The sequence below is a fragment of the Oncorhynchus masou genome, chromosome 11 (genome assembly GCF_036934945.1).
Source record: "Oncorhynchus masou masou isolate Uvic2021 chromosome 11, UVic_Omas_1.1, whole genome shotgun sequence".
NCBI classification, from domain to species: Eukaryota; Metazoa; Chordata; class Actinopteri; order Salmoniformes; family Salmonidae; genus Oncorhynchus; species Oncorhynchus masou.
Genome location: NC_088222.1, coordinates 33,470,771 through 33,492,169, shown reverse-complemented (window position 1 = coordinate 33,492,169; position 21,399 = coordinate 33,470,771). Strand labels below are relative to the sequence as shown.

The 21,399-nt window shown below is 43.7% G+C and overlaps 1 protein-coding gene across 1 annotated transcript in view; it reads left to right on the top strand.

Annotated features, from left to right (window-relative positions):
• The window catches only part of LOC135548568 (UV radiation resistance-associated gene protein-like), a 165,113-nt gene extending 143,965 nt beyond the window's left edge, over positions 1–21,148 (top strand). The window contains exons 14-15 of the mRNA XM_064978312.1: positions 5,194–5,285; positions 19,892–21,148. Coding sequence (XP_064834384.1) covers positions 5,194–5,285; positions 19,892–20,696 — 897 coding nt within the window. The 3' untranslated portion in view covers positions 20,697–21,148. The remainder of the gene's footprint in view (positions 1–5,193; positions 5,286–19,891) is intronic.
• Positions 21,149–21,399: the final 251 nt, after the last annotated feature.

Sequence of the window (21,399 nt, the reverse complement as noted above, 5' to 3'; positions counted from 1 at the left end):
CGCACATTTGTTCACAAAATACACACAAATTAGTTCACGAAATGTTCATGCATGCACACACACACGTAATGTTAATACAGAATAAGATTGATTGGGAGGTTTTGCTGTGCTGAAGAAGGATCGAACACACACTGGTCAACTAACTCTGTGCTCCCTCACAGCTCACAGCTCCCATGTCTCAGAACATTTTTATATAATTGCTTGGTCACTCACCATGCATTTTGGTTGAGTGTCTTACCTATTTGTTCAAAATACTTTCTAAACATTGGATATAAATTACAGAGACATCAGATCAAGTTGATTTATTATTTTTTTAGTTGAAAGCAGTAGGCCTACTATTTGCTAGTCTGAAGCAGTACTTAGACATGTTTGTGTGTGAGAGATCTCTGTCTTACAAACATGTAAGCACTCAGGTGCTCGTTAAGAAGGAAGACGCCAGTACTAATTAATGGAGGTTGAAAGAGTTTCTGCTCTATCCTAGGTCTTGAACATATTCTATGTATTTATCTGTAACGTATTATTGAGTGTTAGTCTTTGCTAAGTGTTTATTGGCTTAGTTTGACAAAGTGCTTTCTAACAACACAAGTGTTTCCTGTCACCTGGTCGCTGCCAGGAGAAATATAAATGCTCAGGTGTAGAGCTTTATTTTGAATTCAAAATGGCCACCTGTCTCTGCAAGGGTTAGTTGGGGCTTCTGTGAGCCCCACGGACTAGTCATGATGATCTTCAGTCTTTATCTTCTTTTGACTAGTTTTTTTCTTAGTTTATTATTTAATTTGAGCCTGGTCCAGCAATCTTGTTGGCTTTAGTATAATTTTGTAAATACCTGCACCTGCTCCAAATGCCTTAAATAAAAACCATGCACTGGATCTTTTGCTTCCTGCCTTTCCTTGATCACCAGCCTGACATCTCCAACCATCCAGGACCAGAAGGGGGCCAACCATCCACACACACACACACACACACACACACACACACACACACACACACACACACACACACACACACACACACACACACACACACACACACTGTACTGTGAGCTCTGGCAGTGGCAGCAAGGACCCATGTGTTAATGCTTATGCCACTCCTCATGCCATTAGTCAAACTTTACAAGAACCACCGCACAGCATTACAGTCCTGACAGAATATTACAGAATAGGCTACAAAAAAATTGACTTGGATGAATGGTGTTTAGATGACTGCTGATCCAAGAAAACCATTATTTTCCTCTAACTATAAACACAAACTGAGAAACGTGGCCTTTGGCCCCTGGGGCGCCAACATTTACTTCTCTGTAATTCCTCTGTTATCGTGGTACTTCTCCCCAACGTCTTCATATATATAGTCTATGGGGTATGCTCGGTAGGCAGTGGTATGTAATGGATGAGTGTTGCGCTGGTGGGAACAATACACTGGTACTGTGTCTGGCCTAATTAGAATCACATGTGGTTCATCACTCACTGTAGTGTATGTACGGCACTGAGCGAGTGATACCCAGGGAGTGAGAAGGGGATGGAACCAGGGAAGGCGGTATGAGTGTAGAGAAGAATGGGTGTCGCAGTATGACAGAGCAGAGGAGAGAAAACAGATGTGGGTGTCAGTGACACAGGGCCTAGTGCAGTATACGGCTGAAGTGGCGCGTGATGCTGCTCTGCTGTGGGTTGGAGATATGAGACAGGTTAGATTAAACTCAGAGGACAGAGTGGGGGTGCTTAGGATTACTCTCCCTCCCTAACTGTGTTAGTGGGTTGCCGTTTTGTGTCATATATATATATAGTCAAATGTTTAGACACATTTACTCATCCAGGGTTTTTCTTTATTTTCTACATGGTTGACATCAAAACTATGAAATAACACATATGGAATCATGTAGTAACCAAAAAAGTTTTAAACAAATCTAAATATTTTATATTTGAGATTCTTCAAAATAGCCACCCTTTGCCTTGATGACAGCTTTTCACACCCTTGGAATTTTCTACTTACTGAGGAGTGGCTTCCGTCTGGCCACCATAAAGGCCTGATTGGTGGAGTGCTGCAGAGATAGTTGTCTTTCTGGAAGGTTCTCCCATCTCCACAGAGGATGCTTCAAGAACCTTCAAGATGGCCACCATTGTTCCTGTACCCAATAATGCAAAGATAACTAAACTAAATGACTACCGCTCCATGGCACTCACTTTTGTCATCAAGAAGTGCTTTGAGAGACTAGTCAAGGATCATATCACCTCCACCTTACCGGCCACCCTAGACCCACTTCAGTTTGCATACTACCCCAACAGGTCCCCAGACGATGCAATCGTCATCACACTGCCTTATCCCATCTGGACAAGAGGAATACCTATCTAAGAATGTTGTTCATTGAGGACAGCTCAGCATTCAACACCATAGTACCCTCCAAGCTCCTCTTCAAGCTGAAGACCCTGGGTCTCAACCCTGCCCTGTGCAATTGGGTCCTGGACTTTCTGACGGGCTGCCCCCAGGTGGTGAAGGTAGGAAACATCTCCACGTCGCTGACCCTCAACACTGGGGCCCCACAAGGATGCATGCTCAGCCCCCTCCTGTACTCCCTGTTCACTCACGACTGCGTGGCTATGCACGCCTCCAACTCAATCATCAAGTTTGCAGACGACACGACAGTAGTGGGCTTGATTGCCAACAACGACGAGACCGTTTGCGGGGAGGAGGTGAGAGCACTCGGAGTGTGGTGTCAGGAAAACAACCTCTAACTCAACGTCAACAAAACAAAGGAGATGATCATGGACTTCAGGAAACAGCAGAGGAAGCAACCCCCTATCCACATCGAATGGACAGCAGTGGAGAAGGTGTAAAGTTTTACGTTTCTCGGCGAACACATCACAGACCAAGTGAAATAGTCTACCCACACAGACAGTGTGGTGAAGAAGGCGTAACACCGGAGGCTGAATAAATTTGGCTTGTCACCCAAAACCCTGACAAACTTTTACAGATGCACAATCGAGAGCATCCTGTCGGGCTGTATCACCGCCTGGTGCGGCAACTGCACCACCCTCAACCGCAAGGCTCTCCAGAGGGTGGTGCTGCCTGCACAACGTATCACCGTTGTGAAAACTACCTGCCCTCCATGACACCTACACCACCCAATGTCACAGGAAGACCAAAAACATCATCAACGACAATAACCACCCGAGCCACTGCCTGTTCACATCGCTACCATCCAGAAGGTGAGGTCAGTACAGGTGCATCAAAGCTTGGACCGATAGACTGTTAAACAGCTTCTTTCTCAAGGCCATCAGACTGCTAAACAGCAATCACTTACTCAGAGAGGCTGCTGCCTACATTGAGACTCAATCACTTGCCACTTTAATAAATGGATCACTAGTCACTTTAAATAATGCCACTTTAATAATGTTACATATGTTACATTGTTCATATCATATGTATATACTGTATTTTATACCATCTATTGCACCTTGCCTATGCCGCTTGGCCATCACTCATCCATATATTTATATGTACATATTCTCATTCACCCCTTTAGATTTGTGTGTATTAAGTAGTTGTTGGGGAATTGTTAGCTAACTTGTTAGATATTACTTCACTGTTGGAACTAGAAGCACAAGCATTTCGCTACACTCGCATTAACATCTGCTAACCATGTGTATGTGACCAATAACATGTGATTTGATTTGATGAGGAACTCTGGAGATCTGTCATAGTGACCATCAGGTTGTTGGTCACCTCCCTGAACAAGGACTTTCTCCCCAGATTGCTCAGTTTGGCTGGAAGCTGAAATCTCTTGGGGGTTCTAAACGTATTCCATTTCAGAATGATGGAGGCCACTGTTCTTGGGGACCTTCAATGTTGCAGAAATGTTTTGGTTCCCTTCCCCAGATCTGTGCTTCAACACAATCCTGTCTCGGACCTTTATGGACAATTCCTTCGACCTCGTGGCTTAGTTTTTGCTCTGACATACACTGTCAGCTGTGGGACCTTGTATAGACGAGTGCGCCTTTCCAAATGTCCAATTAATTTTATTTACCACAGGTGGACTCCAATCAAATTGTCGAAACATCTCAAGGTTGATCAATGGAAACAGGATGCACCTGAGCTCAATTTAGAGTGTCATAACAAAGGGTCTGAATACTTTTGGAAATAACTGATTTTTTTGTTGATTTCTTTTTTTGTCTGAACCTGATTTTGCTTTGTCATTATGGGGTAATGTGTGTAGATTGAGGGGTGAGAAAATACAATTGAATACATTTTTTAATAAGGCTGCAATGTAACAGAATGTGGAAAAGTCAAGGGGTGTGAATACTTTCCGAATGCACTGTAGAATGGCCAGGTTAATCCAGGTTAAAGCTATCATCCCTTGTTGATTTCTCTTGTTAAATCCACTTCAATCGGTGTAGATAAAGGGAGGAGACAAATGAGGCATGGATTTTGTATGTGTGCCATTCAGAGGGTGAATGGGCAAGACAAAATATTTAGGTGCCTTTTGAATGGGGTATGGTAGTAGGTAACAGGTGCACTGGCTTGTGTCAAGAACTGAAACGCTGCTGGGTTCTTCACGCTCAACAGTTTCCTGTGTGTATCAAAAATGGTCCACCACCCAAAGGACATCCAGCCAACTTGACACAACTGTGGGAAGCATTGGAGTCCACATGTGCCAGCATCCCTGTGGAACGCTTTGGCTCACTTCCCTGTTGGTCATAACTTGAGGTTGATTTTATGACTGATGGATGGAGGACTGGAGAGAGGGATTGTCATCAATCCAATGGGGATCTAGGTCACTTAGAGAGGGGGAAATTGATAGAGGGAGAGATTGATATGTGCGGTTTTACCCCATCTCTATTCCAGATGTTCGGCATTCTGACATTTCTAATCGCCGCCCACGTCTCATCTCCCTCTCCACACACCTTTCACATGAGCACAGATGTCTGTTACAATGGGCACCCGGTCCTCCTGCCATGCTATGTTGGGGTGGATATTAGCCCAAAGAGAGAAGTTATAATGCTTCAGATATGAAAAAATGGCAGGTTGCTTCGGTCTCCCTGTAGGGTAGTAATTATCTGCCTTGTCCAGAGACATCGGAACTAGAGAATCATGAGAATGTGTGAATTAAACTGATAGTTTAGGTTATGGTACGGTACAATATGAAATGTTACAGAGAAAGCTCTGGTCATTGCTAATGTATGCTTTCTTTTTCCTTCCCAGTTGAGATACCAGCATGGCCTGTCCACTCCAGACCTGCGCCAGACCCTGCCCAACCTCAAGAACTTCTTGGAGCACGGCCTTCTGGTCCGATGGTGAGTACCTGTAGTAGTCCACTCTCCCAGTGTCTTAGTTCTATTAAGCTACCGCACTTAGCATTTTTGCCCCCACTATCTCTACTCTTTATCTTTTTCACTGCAGAGTCCGGTTGCACCAGTTGGTTGTTAGTGGGTCAGTTACAACCCACTAACACCCAACTGGTGCAACCGGACTACGCCCGACGTAAAATGTGCTCTATGCCGGACCCAAAATCTATACCTATTACACCACCTGGGCGTAAACCCTTCAATGAGCTACAACTGGGCGTAGTCCCCAATTTAACACACTATCTTTAGCATGATATCCATAGAAAATTATATAAATCTATATTTTCAAAAGGATGTGAGTCTCTTGTTCATATTTCACAGCCTCCGCAGGCTTCAGAAGCAAAATACACTTGATTGATGCAACATTATAGCATGTTTTTGATCAGTAATAGATGAGCAAACGAATAGATGAGCTGCTACCACTTATTTCCACAGCCAGAGATCAAATAACCTATAGCCTAACTGACATAACCGTAAAAACAAATAACAGTTTTTGGAATGAACAGCTGACCGAAGACAGGACGGCTGAGCATTCGTGCAGTTGAGTCCGTTTCTGGGTTAAGATGGACTCTTAACAACATAATGAAGCTTTGTTTCTCCGTGCTTAAACAAGCACGGTGTTGTTGCAAACGTTGAATAGGGCACTATCAATAAAATGTCACAATACGGTGCAAAGCGTTCAATTTGGATGCTGGGGGGCAAGGAGACCCCCAGCTCTGCTAAACCATTGACAACTTCATGCCATTTTTAAGGGAATGTTAAATAAACGTGAACTATTTGTTTGTAATATCATCACTTCTTGAAGAGCATAGTCCGAACTACACATTTACAATTATTCCACATGCTCTATCATCAGAGTTATATAGAAAGTAACTGCATGCTTTTCATGATCAGTGAACATCAATTGATCATGTCATTTCAGATACGTGAAGGTCACCTATCCATTTGGCATGTAGCTAAATAGCTAGCTAGCTAAGCAAAAAAGGTGTCATTTAACTTGCTTCATCAGAGGTTAGGCTTTTGGAAAGAGCTTGACATCAGAAAGTCCTCTTCCTGGTAGAGTTGTCTGACTGCTGTCACTATAGATGGCAAGCAAATAAAACACTATTTGGATAATATAGCCATCTAGTTTATTCCCTGAAATGTAGCTTGTTAACTAGCCATATTGACCTGATCTGTTGTTGAGCTAGCTAGACTTGTCTGTTAGCAGCACTTGTGATTAAAAAACAATGTTGAAAAGGGGATGTTAGGTAACTTCGCTAGGTAGGCCTATATTGGTTAGAGAAAATAGTACATTAGGTTTACTTACCACTGTATGTTTAGCCAACTGTACAAAGACAGTTTCAACAGGTAGCTTGCAAAGTAAACATTATCAGGTAACAGTACATCGGCAAAGGATGGGAAATTAACCTAAGCCACTTATTTTATATCAATAAAATATCTAATCAATATTGAGAGGTGTATTGTGAGGCTATCCTCGTGTTTCTGAAATTATATGATCAATTGATGTTTACTGGTAAACAGTTACTGATCGGCAGACTCAACAGCCTTGGTTTCTCTAATGACTGCCTCACCAGGTTCACTAACTACTTCTCAGATAGAGTTCCGTGTGTCAAATCTGCTGTGAGGACCTCTGGCAGTCTCTATGGGGGTGCCACAGGTTTCAATTCTCGGGCCGACTCCTTTCTCTGTATATATCAATGATGTCGCTCTTGCTGCGGGTGATTGTCTGATCCACTTCTACGCAGACGACACCATTCTGTATACATCTGGCCCTTCTTTGGACACTGTGTTAACAAACCTCCAAACAAGCTTCAATGCCATACAACACTCCTTCCGTGGTCTCCAACTGCTCTTAGATGCTAGTAAAACGAAATGCATGCTCTTCAACCTAATCACTGCCCACGCCCGCCCGCCTGACTAGCATCACTACTCTGGACGGTTCTGACTTAGATTATGTGGACAACTATAAATACCTAGGTGTCTGTCTAGACTGTAAACTCTCCTACCAGACTCACATTAAGCATCTCCAATCAAAAGTTAAATCTAGAATCGGCTTCCTATTTCGCAGCAAAGCCTCCTTCTCTCATGCTGCCAAACATACCCTCGTAAAACTGACTATCCTACCAATTCTTGACTTCAGCGATGTCATTTACAAAATACACTCTACTCAGCAAATTGGATGCAGTCTATCACAGTGCCATCCGTTTTGTCACCAAAACCCCATATACTACCCACCACTGCGACCTGTTTACTCTCGTTGGCTGGTCCTCGCATCATATTCGTTGCCAAACCCATTGGCTCCAGGTCATCTAGAAGTATTTGCTAGGTGAAGCTCTGCCTTCTCAGCTCACTGGTCACCATAGCAACATCCACCCGTAGCACGTGCTCCAGCAGGTATATTTCACTGGTCAACCCTAAAGCCAAGACCTACGTTGGCTGCCTTTCCTTCCAGTTCTCTGCTGCCAATGACTGGAATGAATTGCAAAAGTCACTGAAGTTGGAGACTTATATTTCCCTCACTAACTTTAAGCCTCAGCTGTCAGAGCAGCTTACCGATCACTGCACCTGTACACAACCCATCTGTACATTTCCCATCCAACCAACTACCTACCTCATCCCCATATTTGTTTTTGTTTTTCTAGTCTTTTGCACGCCAGTATTTCTACTTGCACATCCTCATCAGCATATATATCACTCCAGTGTAAATTGCTAAATTGTAATTACTTCGCCACTATTGGCCTATTTTTTGCCTTACCTCCTTACTTAATTTGCACATCTGTTTCAATTATGTTATTGACTGTTTGTTTATCCCATTTTTTATATCTGTGTCGTTGTTTTTGTCGCACTGCTTTGCTTTATCTTGGCCAGGTCGCAGTTGTAAATGAGAACTTGTTCTCAACGGGCCTTCCTAGTTTAATAAAGGTGAAATAAAAAAATTACAAAGCTTACAGTTACTTGCTGTATAACTCGGATAGATCTAAATGTCTGCAATTGTTTTGCGTGGAAAAATCTTAAATTTGTAGTTCCGACTATGCTCTTCAAGAGGTGATGGTATTACAACCAAATAGTTAACATTATTTAACAATTGCTTGAAAATGGTACACAGTTGTCAATGGTTTTAGCAGAGCTAGTAATCTCCTTGCCCCCCAGCAGGCAAATCGATGACTCTGCACCTTATTGTGACGTTTTATTGATAATGACTTATAGAATGGCTTGGTATCTCTAACCCTGGCAACACTCTCAATGGCTGCCTGGTATTGAGGCAATCATTTACATGGTAATATTGAATGTTCATTCAAAAGATCAAATCAAATGTTATTTGACACATGCTTCGTAAACAACAGGTTTCGACTAACAGTGAAATGTTTACTTATGGGCCCTTCTCAAAAATGAAAAAGAATATACACTACCATTTAAAAGTTTGGGGTCGCTTAGAAATGTCCTTGTTTTTGAAAGAAAAGCTATTTTTTGTCCATTAAAGTAACATAAAATTGATCAGAAATACAGTGTAGACTTTGTTAATGTTGTAAATGACTATTGTAGCTGGAAATGGCAGATTTTTTATGGAATATCTACATAGGTGTTCAGAGGCCCATTATCAGCAACCATCGCTCCTGTGTTCCAATGGCACGTTGTGTTAGCTAATCGAAGTTTATCATTTTAAAAAGCTAATTGATCATTAGAAAACCCTTTTGCAATTATTTTAGCACAGCTGAAAACTGTTGAATTGATTAAAGAAGCAATACAACTGGCCTTCTTTTGACTAGTTGAGTATCTGGACCATCAGCATTTGTGGGTTCATTTACAGGCTCAAAATGGCCAGAAACAAAGACCTTTCTTCTGAAACTCGTCAGTCTATTCTTGTTCTGAGAAATGAAGTCTATTTAAATGCAAGAAATTGCCAAGAAACTGAAGATCTTGTACAACGATGTCCCTTCATAGAACAGTGCAAACTGGCTCTAACCAGACTAGAAAGAGGAGTGGGAGGCCCCGGTGCACAACTGAGCAAGAGGACAAGTACGTTAGAGTGTCTAGTTTGAGAAACAGACCCCTCACAAGTCCTCAACTGGCAGCTTCATTAAATAGTACCCACACAACACCAGTCTCGACGTCAAGAGTGAAGAGGCGACTCTGGGATGCTGGACTTCTTGGCAGAGTTCCTCTCTCCAGTGTCTGTGTTCTTTTGCCCATCTTAATTTTTTTTTTATTGGCCAGTCTGGGATATGGCTTTTTCTTTGCAACTCTGCCTAGAAGGCCAGCATCCCGGAGTCACCTCTTCACTGTCGATAAGTATTCAACTCCTTTGTTATGGCAAGCCTAAATAAGTTCAGTAGTAAAAATCAAATGTTATTTTTCACATGCGCAGAATACAACAGGTGTAGATCTTACCGTGAAAGCCTTTAACCAACAATGCAGTTTTAAGAAAATATTTACTAAATAAACTAAAGTTGTTTTTTTTAAGTAACACAAGAAAATAACAATGACGAGGCTATATACATGGGGTACCGGTACTGAGTCAATGTGCAGGTTAGTCAAGATAATTGAGGTAATATGTACATGTAAGTAAGGGTCAAGTGACTATGCGTAGATAATAAACAGCTGGTAGCAGCGTGATTGTTTAAATGTTTTTATTGAATCAAAAATGCAAATTTTCCGGTAACCATTTGATTAATTGTTCAGCAGTGTTATGGCTTGGGGATAGAAGCTGTTACACCTTTGGAACTTGAAGCTCTCGACCCGCTCCACTACATCCCTGTCGATGTGAATGGAGGCGTGTTCGGCCCTCCTTTTCCTGTAGTCCACGATCATCTCTTTTGTCTTACTCACTTTGAGCATAATGAGGTATTCTAGCTCAGGTGAACAGAATCTTGAGACTTATAATTTGAGATTGTGTACCAGGTGATTTTAACAGAGACAGCCCCTCATCTGAGCTTCCCCGACGCAGTCGTTCTGTCCTGCCAATGTATAGAAAAACAAGCCAGATTTACAGTACCAGTCAACATTTTGGACACACCTACTCATTCAAGGTTTTTTCTTTATTTTACTATTTTCTACATTGTAGAATAATAGTGAAGACACCAAAACTATGAAATAACACATATGGAGTCATGTAGTAACCAAAAAAGTGTTAAACAAATCAAAATATATTTTATATTTGAGATTCTTCAAAGTAGCCACCCTTTACCTTGATGACAGCTTTGTACACGCTTGGCATTCTCTCAACCAGCTTCATGAGGTAGTCACCTGGAATGCATTTCAATTAACAGGTGTATCTTGTTAAAAGTTCATTTGTGGAATTTCTTTCCTTCTTCGTGTGTTTGAGCCAATCAGTTGTGTTGTGACAAGGTAGGTGTGGTATACAGAAGATAGCCAAGTCCATATTATGTCAAGAACAGCTCAACTAAGCAAAGAGAAACGACAGTCCATCATTACTTTAAGACATGAAGGTCAGTCAATACGGAACATTTCAAGAATTTTGTAGGTTTCTTCGAGTGCAGTCGCAAAAACCATCAAGCGCTATGATGTAACTGGCTCTCATCAGGACCGCCACAGGAAAAGAACAGGAAAAGAAGACACGGAGTTACCTCTGCTGCAGAGGATATGTTCATTAGAGTTACCAGCCTCAGAAATTGCAGCCCAAATAAATGCTTCACAGATTTCAAGTAACAGACACATCTCAACATCAACTATTCAGAGGAGACTGCGTGAATCAGGTTTTCATGGTCGAATTGCTGCAAAGAAACCATTACTAAAGGACTCCGATAATAAGAATAGACTAGCTTGGGCCAAGAAACACAAGGAATGGACATTAGATCGGTGGAAATGTGTCCTTTGGTCTGATGAGTCCAAATTTGAGATTTTTTGGTTCCAACCGCCATGAGACGCAGAATAGGTGAACGGATGATCTCTGCATGTGGGGGTTCTTTGCTGGTGATGCTGTCTGTGATTTATTTTGAATTCAAGGCAAACTTTAACAGCATGGCTACTACAGAATTCTGCAGCGATACGCCATCCCACAAGACAATGACCCAAAACACACCTCCAGGCTGTGTAAGGGCTATTTGACCAAGAAGGAGAGTGATGGAGTCCTGCATCAGATGAACTGGCCTCCACAATCACCCGACCTCAACCCAATTGAGATGTTTTGGGATGAGTTGGAGCGCAGAGTGAAGGAAAAGCAGCCAACAAGTGCTCAGCGTATGTGGGAACCCCTTCAACACTGTTGTAAAAGCATTCCAGGTGAAGCTGGTTGAGAGTATGCCAAGAGTGTTCAAAGCTGCCATCAAGGCAAAGAGTGGCTACTTTGAAGAATATAAAATATAAATATATTTTGATTTGTATCGCACTTTTTTGGTTACTACATGACTCCATATGTGTTATTTCATAGTTTTGATGTCTTCACTATTAATATACAATGTAGAAAATAGTAAAATAAAGAAAAACCCTTGAATGAGTAGGTGTGTCCAAAATGTTGACTGGTACTGTAAATCTGGCTTGTTTTTCTATACATTGGCAGGACAGAACGACTGCGTCGAGGAAGTTCAGATGTGGTGAAGGGGTGTCCACATACACTATATATACACTATATATACACTATATATACAGAAGTATCTGTGACCAACAAATGCATATCTGTATTCCCAGTCATGTGAAACCCATAGATTAGGGACTAATACAAGACTGATTTCCTTATATGAACTGTAACTCAGTAAAATATTTTAAATTGTTGCATGTTGCATTTATATATTTGTTGAGGGAATTTACCATGTCCTTGTTCAGCCAGACTCTGAGAAACGCACAGTGCATTCATAAAGTATTCAGATCACGTTGATTGAATAGTCTGGGCGAACGGCGCTCATCTAGTTTATTCTTCAGTGATTGCGCGTTCGGCAGCAGAACGGAGGGTTTAGGCGATTTATCCACTCTGCGCCGTAGTCTCGTCAGGTATCCCGCACGCCAGCCTCTATAGTGGGCTCGCCTTCGAGTGAAGTAGAAGTCTTTGTCCAATTGGAGATTAGCTGTTCTGATGTCGAGAAGCTCTTTTCGGTTTTAGGAAACAATACCAGACAACAAGGCCACAAGGGACGAAATAAGGCTTCCACTGTGTTGACTCAGGAGTTTGAGAACCTTGCTGAGAACCGTGAAAGTTTTGTGTCCGTCACTGGAGCTGGTCTGGCCGTGTACACACACCCTCTAGCGCACACACACTTACCCAACATGCACACCTACTCTCACACGGTTTTGTTTCCGTCTCGAGAGCCTGCCTTACGAAAGCCTGCCTTGCCGAACGGACACGTACTCACACACACACACACACACACACACACACACACACACACACACACACACAGGGCTGAAACACTCATCAGGGGACGGCGGCTGACTTACAGCACCCTGTGTGTGGGTGAGAATGTGCAGTAAGCCTGAACAGGCCATAAGTTAGGTCCTCGTCACAGGACCCACATAGTTCTCCCCTCTAACTGACTCAGACAGCAGGTACTGGGGGACAGGAAGGTGGTCTGACTCGGGGGCTTCACACTGAAGTAGTGAAACACTGAAACGGGGAGGACATGCGTTCATTCCTGTTCTCCTTTTGCATGGGACTTATTTTATTGCCCTTCCTCCCCCCCGTATTACTTCCAGTTCCCCCCTTCCTGAAAAAGCCTAAATCCAGATACTATTTCCAGCAGAGGGGCCTAGCGTATGAAATATGGATGCATAAAAATGCTGTGCAGCAGCTGAAGGGAGTTAACTGGTAGACTGTGAGAGGGAAAGGGGTTTGATATCTGTTCCCCTCTCCTCCACTACTATACAGGGGTGGTGGTGTGGAGAGGGCATGTACAAGGGAACCATTTCCATCCATGAACTGTGTAGACGTTTCCCCCTCCATATAGAGCTTTCAGCACAATACACTGACCAGAAGGGCTCTTCTCATGCATGGGAATATGGGCTTTATCCAGGGAACTTCATTGGGAAGTACAGTGCACTGAGTGTACAAAACATTAAGAACACCTGCTCTTTCCTTGACATAGACTGACCAAGTGAATCCAGTTGAAAGCTATGATCCCTTATTGAGGTCACTTGTTAAATCCACTTCAACCAGTGTAGATAAATGGAGGAGACAGGTTAAAGAAGGACTTTTAAGCCTTAAGACAATTGAGACATGGATTGTGTGTGTATGCCATTCAGAGATTGAATGGGCAAGACAAAAACCTTAGGTGTCTTTGAAAGCGGTATGGTAGTAGGTTCCAGGCTCCGGTTTGAGTGTGTCAAAAACTGCAACACTGCTGGGTTTTCATGCTCAATAGTTTCCCGTGTATCAAGAATGGTCCACCAACCAAAGGACATCCAGCCAACCTGACACAACTGTGGGAAGCTTTGGACGCAGCATGGGCCAGCATCCCTGTGGAACGCGTTCGACACTTTGTAGAGTCCATACCCCGACGAATTGAGGATGTTCTGAGGGCAAATGTTTTGTACACTCAGTGTATATGATTGTTTAAGGTTTGTACTGTATGGAAAGAGGCTGTTTTTTTATGTTCCTACACCGATCCCTTCCTACTAAAACAGTTGCAAACAGAGTCAAGACGTATGTACATCTCAGTGGCACAGAATACACAGGTGTATAGAAGTGGAAGGACTTGGCTCCTTTACTTTAAAGAGACCTAAAAATGTTACAGAACCAAGCAAGTGGTTAAGGCAGCCAGAAACATTTGACTTGGGGGAACTTGCTTGCCAAGTTCAAAACAAACCTGTTAAGCTCCCATTTGTGGCTCCACATCTGCGGAGGCCCTGGCAGAGGTTCACAGGTCCTAAGCCCAGGCCGGTGCACCGAGTCTGGGATGAGGGGGCTAGATGATTGAACACAGCCCCGGCACCGGGTGCTTCTCCAGCCGCCCGGAGGTTCTGAAGATTCCCCCCAAAACCCCTGGTGAGAGAACAGTGATAACGGCATTAAATCTGAACCCCTCCTTAACTGCCTTCAAACACACACAGTCCCAGAACACACAGGAGGAAATGTTTAGCCTGGCATGTGTATGTGTGTGCCTGCGTGTTGCGTGTCTCGATCTTCACTCCCGCAAATGTCCACCTGTGACAACCAAGCAAGTTCAGCCTAAATGGCCAATAACACAGTCAGGAATACTGGTCCTGGTCTGTGTCAGTAAGTAACTCAACATGCATTGCAGGAAAGCTGGTGGCACGCATCCAGCACAGTAGGTGTTTCATTATGTGGAGATTATTGTTCCAGTTAAGTCATAGGGATGGTAGTTGATGAGATGGTAAGGGTAGATGCTTGATGTTGTGGAGGAACTCATACAGTATAATCAATCAAATATAGATAATTTGTTTGGATGAGTTCGAGCATCCCGACACAGACACACTTACAGACACACGCTCTTGGTTGTGAGTTGCCGGGTGTGTGCCTGTGTTTGTCTGTATGTCTCTGTGTGTGTTAGCTGTACAGTGGTCTCCATGGATGAGGCAGGAATGAGCTGACATCTGGAGGAACACTCCCTACCACCAGGTCTCTATGAATCAAACAGCCCAGCTCAGAACAGATCTGCTCTGCTCTATGTGTCACAGAGTACTGAGCCAGCAGGGCCAGCTGATCTCATTAGTAATTGCCATTCGCTGAGGTACTGCATAGATCCCCGCAGTTATGTCATTCTAATACAACATGTCGCAAATTAACGGAATCTGTCTTACTGTGAGACAGTGTGTGGTACTGTAGTTCTCTGTGCCATACAAACTGCTGAGAATCAAGTCAAGTACAACAGTGTGCAGTCACAATTGGCACCACTGTTAAGTGTTCATACTATCGACTTGTTCAATATGTTTAACATGCTGTGCTGTGGTGATTTTCATACGATGGTTACGTTCTCCGTCTTCAAAAGGCCAGACTTGGACAGAGGAGACTTGCTCTATTACAATATTTTCATTTAAACTCCCCTCCACCCCATTAGTGTGTATTACAATATTTCAGTTATAGCATTTGGTTTAGTAGTTCCTGTGGGATTTTCGGTTGCCACGACATCAAAGCCTGAATCTTATCTTCATTGTGTATTTTGGCTCTGATCACAGTTCCTTAGCAGGAATTGGAAATGAAGAGAGGTATGCCTTGAACCTGAAACGAGGCCTGTCTGAGGATAAGACAGCAGAAAATGTTTGGTTTAGTAAATTCCTGGCCTGCCTGGAATATCCAGGGCTGAGTCTGACACAGGCAGAGGAAGAAAGACCCCATTTAAAACAAACATGTTGGGAGGAGAAGTGGGCCTATCCGCCTCTGGGCCTGCCAAGTCTGGGCCTAATGATTTAGGCAGAGGGCTCAGGTAGCTTTTATGTGGTGAAATCATTGACAAGGAAGTCCGCCGGGGCTTAGAGGACTAGTAAAACTTAATGATGAGTTAGAACGTCCAGAGTGAAGTACTTTGTCCCTTTGGTTGTAAATCACAGGTCGTCCAATGTCCGCCCTGAAAGAGACAGGGATGCCTACAGTAGAGTATGCCTGGCTGTACTACCCACGCCAACACTGCAACCTACCATACAACACTACCAGCCTGGATTTCAACTTGGTCCAAGTACAGTGCATTCGGAAAGTATTCAGACCCCTTGACTTTTTCAACATTTTGTTACGTTACAGCCTTATTCTAAAATGATTAAATATATTTTTTAATCCCTCATCAATCTACACACACTACCCCATAATGACAAATTGGTCATTGGTGGAGTGCTGCAGAGATAGAAGGACAACCATCTCCACAGAGGAACTCTGGAGCTCTATCAGAGTGCTGCAGAAATGTTTTGGTAACCTTCCCCAGATCTGTGACCTCGACACAAATCCTGACTCTGAGCTCTACAGACAATTCCTTTGACCTCATGGCTTGGTTTTTGCTCCGACATGTACTGTCAACTGTGAAACCTTATATAGACAGGTGTGTGCCTTTCCAAATGATGTACAATCAATTGATTTTACCACAGGGGACTCCAATCCAGTTGATCAATAGTAACAGGGTGCACCTGAGCACAATTTTGAGCCTCATATTAAAGGCTCTGAATACTTATGTAAAGAAGGTACTTCTGCTTTTAGTTTTAATACATTTGCAAACATTTCTAAAAACCTGTGTTTGCTTTGTTAATATGGGGTATTGTGTGTATATTGATGAGGATGTTTTTTTGTTTGTTTTTTTTTTTAATAAAAAAGGGGGTAAAATCCATTTCTGAATAAGGCTGTAATGTAACAAAATGTGAAAAAAAGTCAAAGGGTCTGAATACTTTCCAAATGAACTTTATGTATTGTTTATAGGCACAATGGGCTACTGTGTGAAAACTAGACCCTTCATTGCTTCCCTCCAATGGAGAGTTCTTCCTGAAAATCCGCCAATACTCCCTCCATCCCTCACCGTCCTCCCGCTCTATGGGTTCCAGGTTTTTCAACAGTATTCAGGAAGTGTACTACTGCTCTCCCTTCCTCTGAGCAGAGCAATAATTACTGTATGGGGAGTGGTGCAAGGAGGGGGACAGCCTAATTGGTCTGAATAAAAAGCAATGTGTCAGGAGTCATACTGAGACAATGTGCTGCATGAAAAAATATTATGACAGCCCATTCAAGGAGATTTGTGGGGGTTAGCCTCCTCCCCCTCTCCTCCTGCCGCCACTCCTCAGACTCTTTACTACACTCTTGATTAAGGGACTTAACTTGACAGCTGTTTAAAGGAACCAATTTGGAGGGAAGCTAAATGTAACAAACAAACGTGCTCCAAACAAGAAATTCCTTATTTTCCAGGCCTTATTATTGTGACATCTAAACACTCCCAGAAAAGAAGAATTGGTCATATGTTTTACGCAATGTGATTGTATATCATATCACTGTGTTTCGGAGCCAAAGCGCATGAAGGCATCTGTGTTGGCCAGCTCTCTCCTGGATCCTAACCTGGGTTCTCCTGAAGCCGAGATGGATTACTGTGTGGTAGGGGTACTGGGAGAGGGCCAGGGAGAAACTAGAAGGCTTGATATTAATTCAAATCAAAGATTGGATCAGTCTCAGAGCTCTTGCCACGAGGACGTCATTCAGCAGACAACAGACTGTAGGCAGTCGTTAGCTTGTTATAAATTATGCAGTGAATGTTTGAAACTCCTGCTTAACAAACAGTCGGCTCCGTTTTTTCCAACCTGTCCTCTGTTTGAAAGGGGCCCAGCCTGGACCACGGTTTGGGTTTGCTTGCTGGAATGATAATTCAGTTCTCATGGAAGGTCTCTTTTTATTCCCGTCTTCCAAATCAGGTTTTGTTTTTTAGTTTTGGAGCGTGCTCAAAACACCATAATCATTTTGTTGAGGAGTTCACAGATACAAATCATTAATGGCAAACCATTAAACTTTTGGCTTTTTTGAGAAAACTGATCAAGAGTTTTGAACAGCATGTTGTTTCTATTTAGCCTTGGTTTATGGGATATACTGTATAGTCGCTAAGGGCCAATGTGAAGGCAATTGCATTAGATTATGTTTCCAGATAGACACGCACTGTGAATAAGTGCAGCACAGTGTATCCCCAGTTATTGTTCAGAAAGAAGAGCTCTCATGCCAGGTTATCTCAACTCATTATCTTTATTTGTTTTACCTTGCATGAACGTTTGACCTCATCTTGTGTGTTCCTGTAAGCTGCTTATTAAATGCTGGCCGTGAGCTATAATTATGATCAGGTATGGCATGGGCCATCCACTTTGTGTGGGTTTCCTCTTTTATAGGGCAGGTTGAGGACACTGCTGTCTTGTGTCTGTGACTGACTCATCAGCAGTGAGCTGTGTGTGTTTGTGTCCAATCAAAATCTATTTGTCCTTACAGTGAAATGCTTACATAAAAGTCCTTAACCAACATTGCCGTTTTAAGAAAAAGAGTGTTAAAGTATTTACCAAAATAAACTCAAGTAAAAAAAAATGTGTGTGTACGTATGTGTGTATATATATATATATATAGATCTCTTCTGTGAGCTCAATGCGCAGTTTTTCTAGAGATAAATCAGATCAAGCCTGAACATTGCGATGTAGTAGGGAGTTGTCATCTCCAACAGGCCAATAATTCTTTATATTTTTGCCCAGAAAATGTGCTAATTAACTACAATTACCATAATCCATTGCCCGTCTACTTGTCAGGTTTGTGTGGGGCAGACACTGAGAGGGAGAGAATAGACAGAAGAACATACGATCGAGAGGGATAGAGAGAAGTTGCTTTGCGAGGTATCTACCTGAAAATACATTTTCTAAGTGATTGATAATTGGTATTCAGTCATCATGAAAGTATCCCTTATTTACTTTGAAGAACTACTCAAGTTGTGGTTTTGTCAGACATCATAGGCAGCAGCTTTGTAGAAATGAGATGATGACTTGGAATGAAATAATAAAGACCATCAAATAAAACTGAAATATTTTATTCATGTAATCGGTAATAAGCAGCCACTACCATCATGGGACTTGTATTACTTGTTTTATTCAGTGTTGTTACAGCATTCAACCCACATAATGCATTGTGCATTTAATGTAAAACAAATAATAATAATTTGAATCTAAAATCAAAAACGGTGATTATTTCTTAATCATCGAACTAAAACTGAACCGACTTCAAAAAACACTAATCGCTCAGCACTAGCATGCACGTGTGTTTTTAAACCCTGTATGTGAACTGTTTTGTCAGTGCCCTGTGCTCTGCTGCCTCCACAGGGGGCAGGGGCTGCGGTTGGGACCCTCTTAACAAGCTACCATGTGTTGAGTCCTGAAGTACTCCATCAAACAGCTAGGCAATGACCAGTCAGTCGCTGTGTGTTTGAAACATTCCCCTGGCATAGGCCTCTAGGTCCTCTCTGTGTGCGTCTTGCTGCCACACGCTAGACTAGACTGTCTGGCGTCTGATACAGGGACATCACCACCCAGTGACCTCACCACCCCTTTAACCTGTTTAACTAGCCAGGATCACTTACCCAGGCTCCTCTGCTCTCTAACCAGCCACAGGTGGACCTCTGACAGCACAGGGACCCAATTTCACCTTTGACCCCATGAGATTTCCCCCCAATGTCTCCTCTCATACCTGAATGATCAGGTTAAGTATGGCTAAACAGCTATGGACCCCTTGTTTAAGTTAATTTACGGTTAGGGTTTGTATGGGACAGATGGGGGTTGCTCTGTCGTGTCTGTTATCTGTTATTCCGCAGAAAAGTCCTGCATACTTTCTAGGACGCATGCTGTGAGCTTCTACTCTGCATGGCCCTGCCGTTGCATGAGCTGAGAATATGTTTTTGAATGTAATAATGGGGAGTGATTTGCAGTGGACCAGCTGTCTGGGATCTGGATCAGGAGGGGGAGAGATGAGATGCAGAACCATGTCTGATCAGAGGGGCCTGGGGGCTAGACAGGGGAGGGGAGCCTTCCTCCCTCTATCCTTCCCTCGCTCCATGACCCTTGGATGTGAAAGACTTATGAGCATATCCATCATATCCTCTTTCATTATTTCTTTCTTTCTCTCCCTACCTCCCTCTTTCTCCATCTCTCCTTCTCTCCCACAGTGACCGGCATCATGTCTCCAGCTCTATCCCGGTCCCGACAGGAGCCAAGTCTCAGATCAGCGTCTCGGCTGCGTCAGAGGTGGATTTCCCCACCGACACCAGCTCTCCAGACCGGGGCTCACTGAGGAAGAGGGCCAGCTCTGAGGCCGACAAGCAGAAGTACAAAGCCTCTCTTCCTCCCAGCTACAACACGGCCATGGCCATAGACCAACCCCAGGGGGGCCTGCCGCCGCCCTCCCTCAAACACATGTCCTCCTCCCTGGACGCTAGCATCGACCTGGCCAAGACTCTGGAGATCCAGGCACAGCAGACTCCAGCCCCAGAAGAGGAGGATGGAGACGGAGAAGTAGAGGTGGTGGAGGTAGAGCAACTGCCTTCCACCACCACAGGAGGCTCAGATTGCCCCACTCCGGCTCTGGACAGCACCATTGAGGAACTGGAGGAGGTGGCACTCACCAGCCAGCAGAATACCATGAACGGCTCAGTGATGCCAGGCTACGGGCTGGTGGGACCCACAACTGGGCTAACAGTGACCATGGCATTGAACCCAGAGTTGTGCTGCTCGGTGGAGCAGGCAGAGGAGATCATGGGGACTGAGGCCACAGGCCTGGGACTGGGGGACGGGGCCAGGCTGGAGGACTACCCCTGCATCCCCGTGGAGCACGCCGTGGCCGTGGAGTGTGATGAGCAGGTGCTGGGCGAGCTGGATGCCGCCGGCTTCGAGGAGTTCTCCCGCCGCATCTATGCACTAAATGAGAACATGTCCAGCTTCCGCCGGCCACGCAAGAACTCCTCTGAGAAGTGACAACAGGAGAGCAGGACCTGAGGGGAGGGCTGGGCTGGGGGTGAGGGCAGGACTGGAGTCACAGGACACATGAGTCAGGGACATGAACTTAGTGGAGAGGAGGGGGGGTCCTGTGTGTTTTGGTGTGTGTCACTCTCCCTCTCTCCATTCATCAATAGAAATCAAACATAGGAACTACAGTATTTGGAATGTGACAAATTTGCACTTCTCGAAAAACATGTATATCAGAGAAGGCTGGTGAGAGGAGCTATAGGAGGACAGGCTCATTGTAATGACTGGAATGGAATGCATGGTACGGAGTCAAACACATCCAATATGTGGAAACCACGTTTCACTCCGTTCCATTTTTTCTATTACAGCCATTACAATGAGCCTGTCCTTCTATAGCTGTTCTTACAAGCCTCCTCTGATTTCTATAATCCTTTGAAATTAAATAAAGCAAATGTTTGTGGTTGAAACACTTCCGCAGCTTCTTTTTTTTCAGGATGCATGGCAATGCTGTGGGTGGGAGGGTGGGAGGGTGGGTGGGTGGGTGGGTGGGTGGGAGGGAGGGTGGGTGGGTGGGTGGGAGGGAGGGAGGGTGTTTGTGATGTGACCACCTTTAGACACACAAAATGTATCCTTCCTCCCTTCCTTGAAGTAACCAGTAATTTAACATGAGCAGCTTGATGAAAGCTATAGAGTCTTCACTTGTACCTGTCCA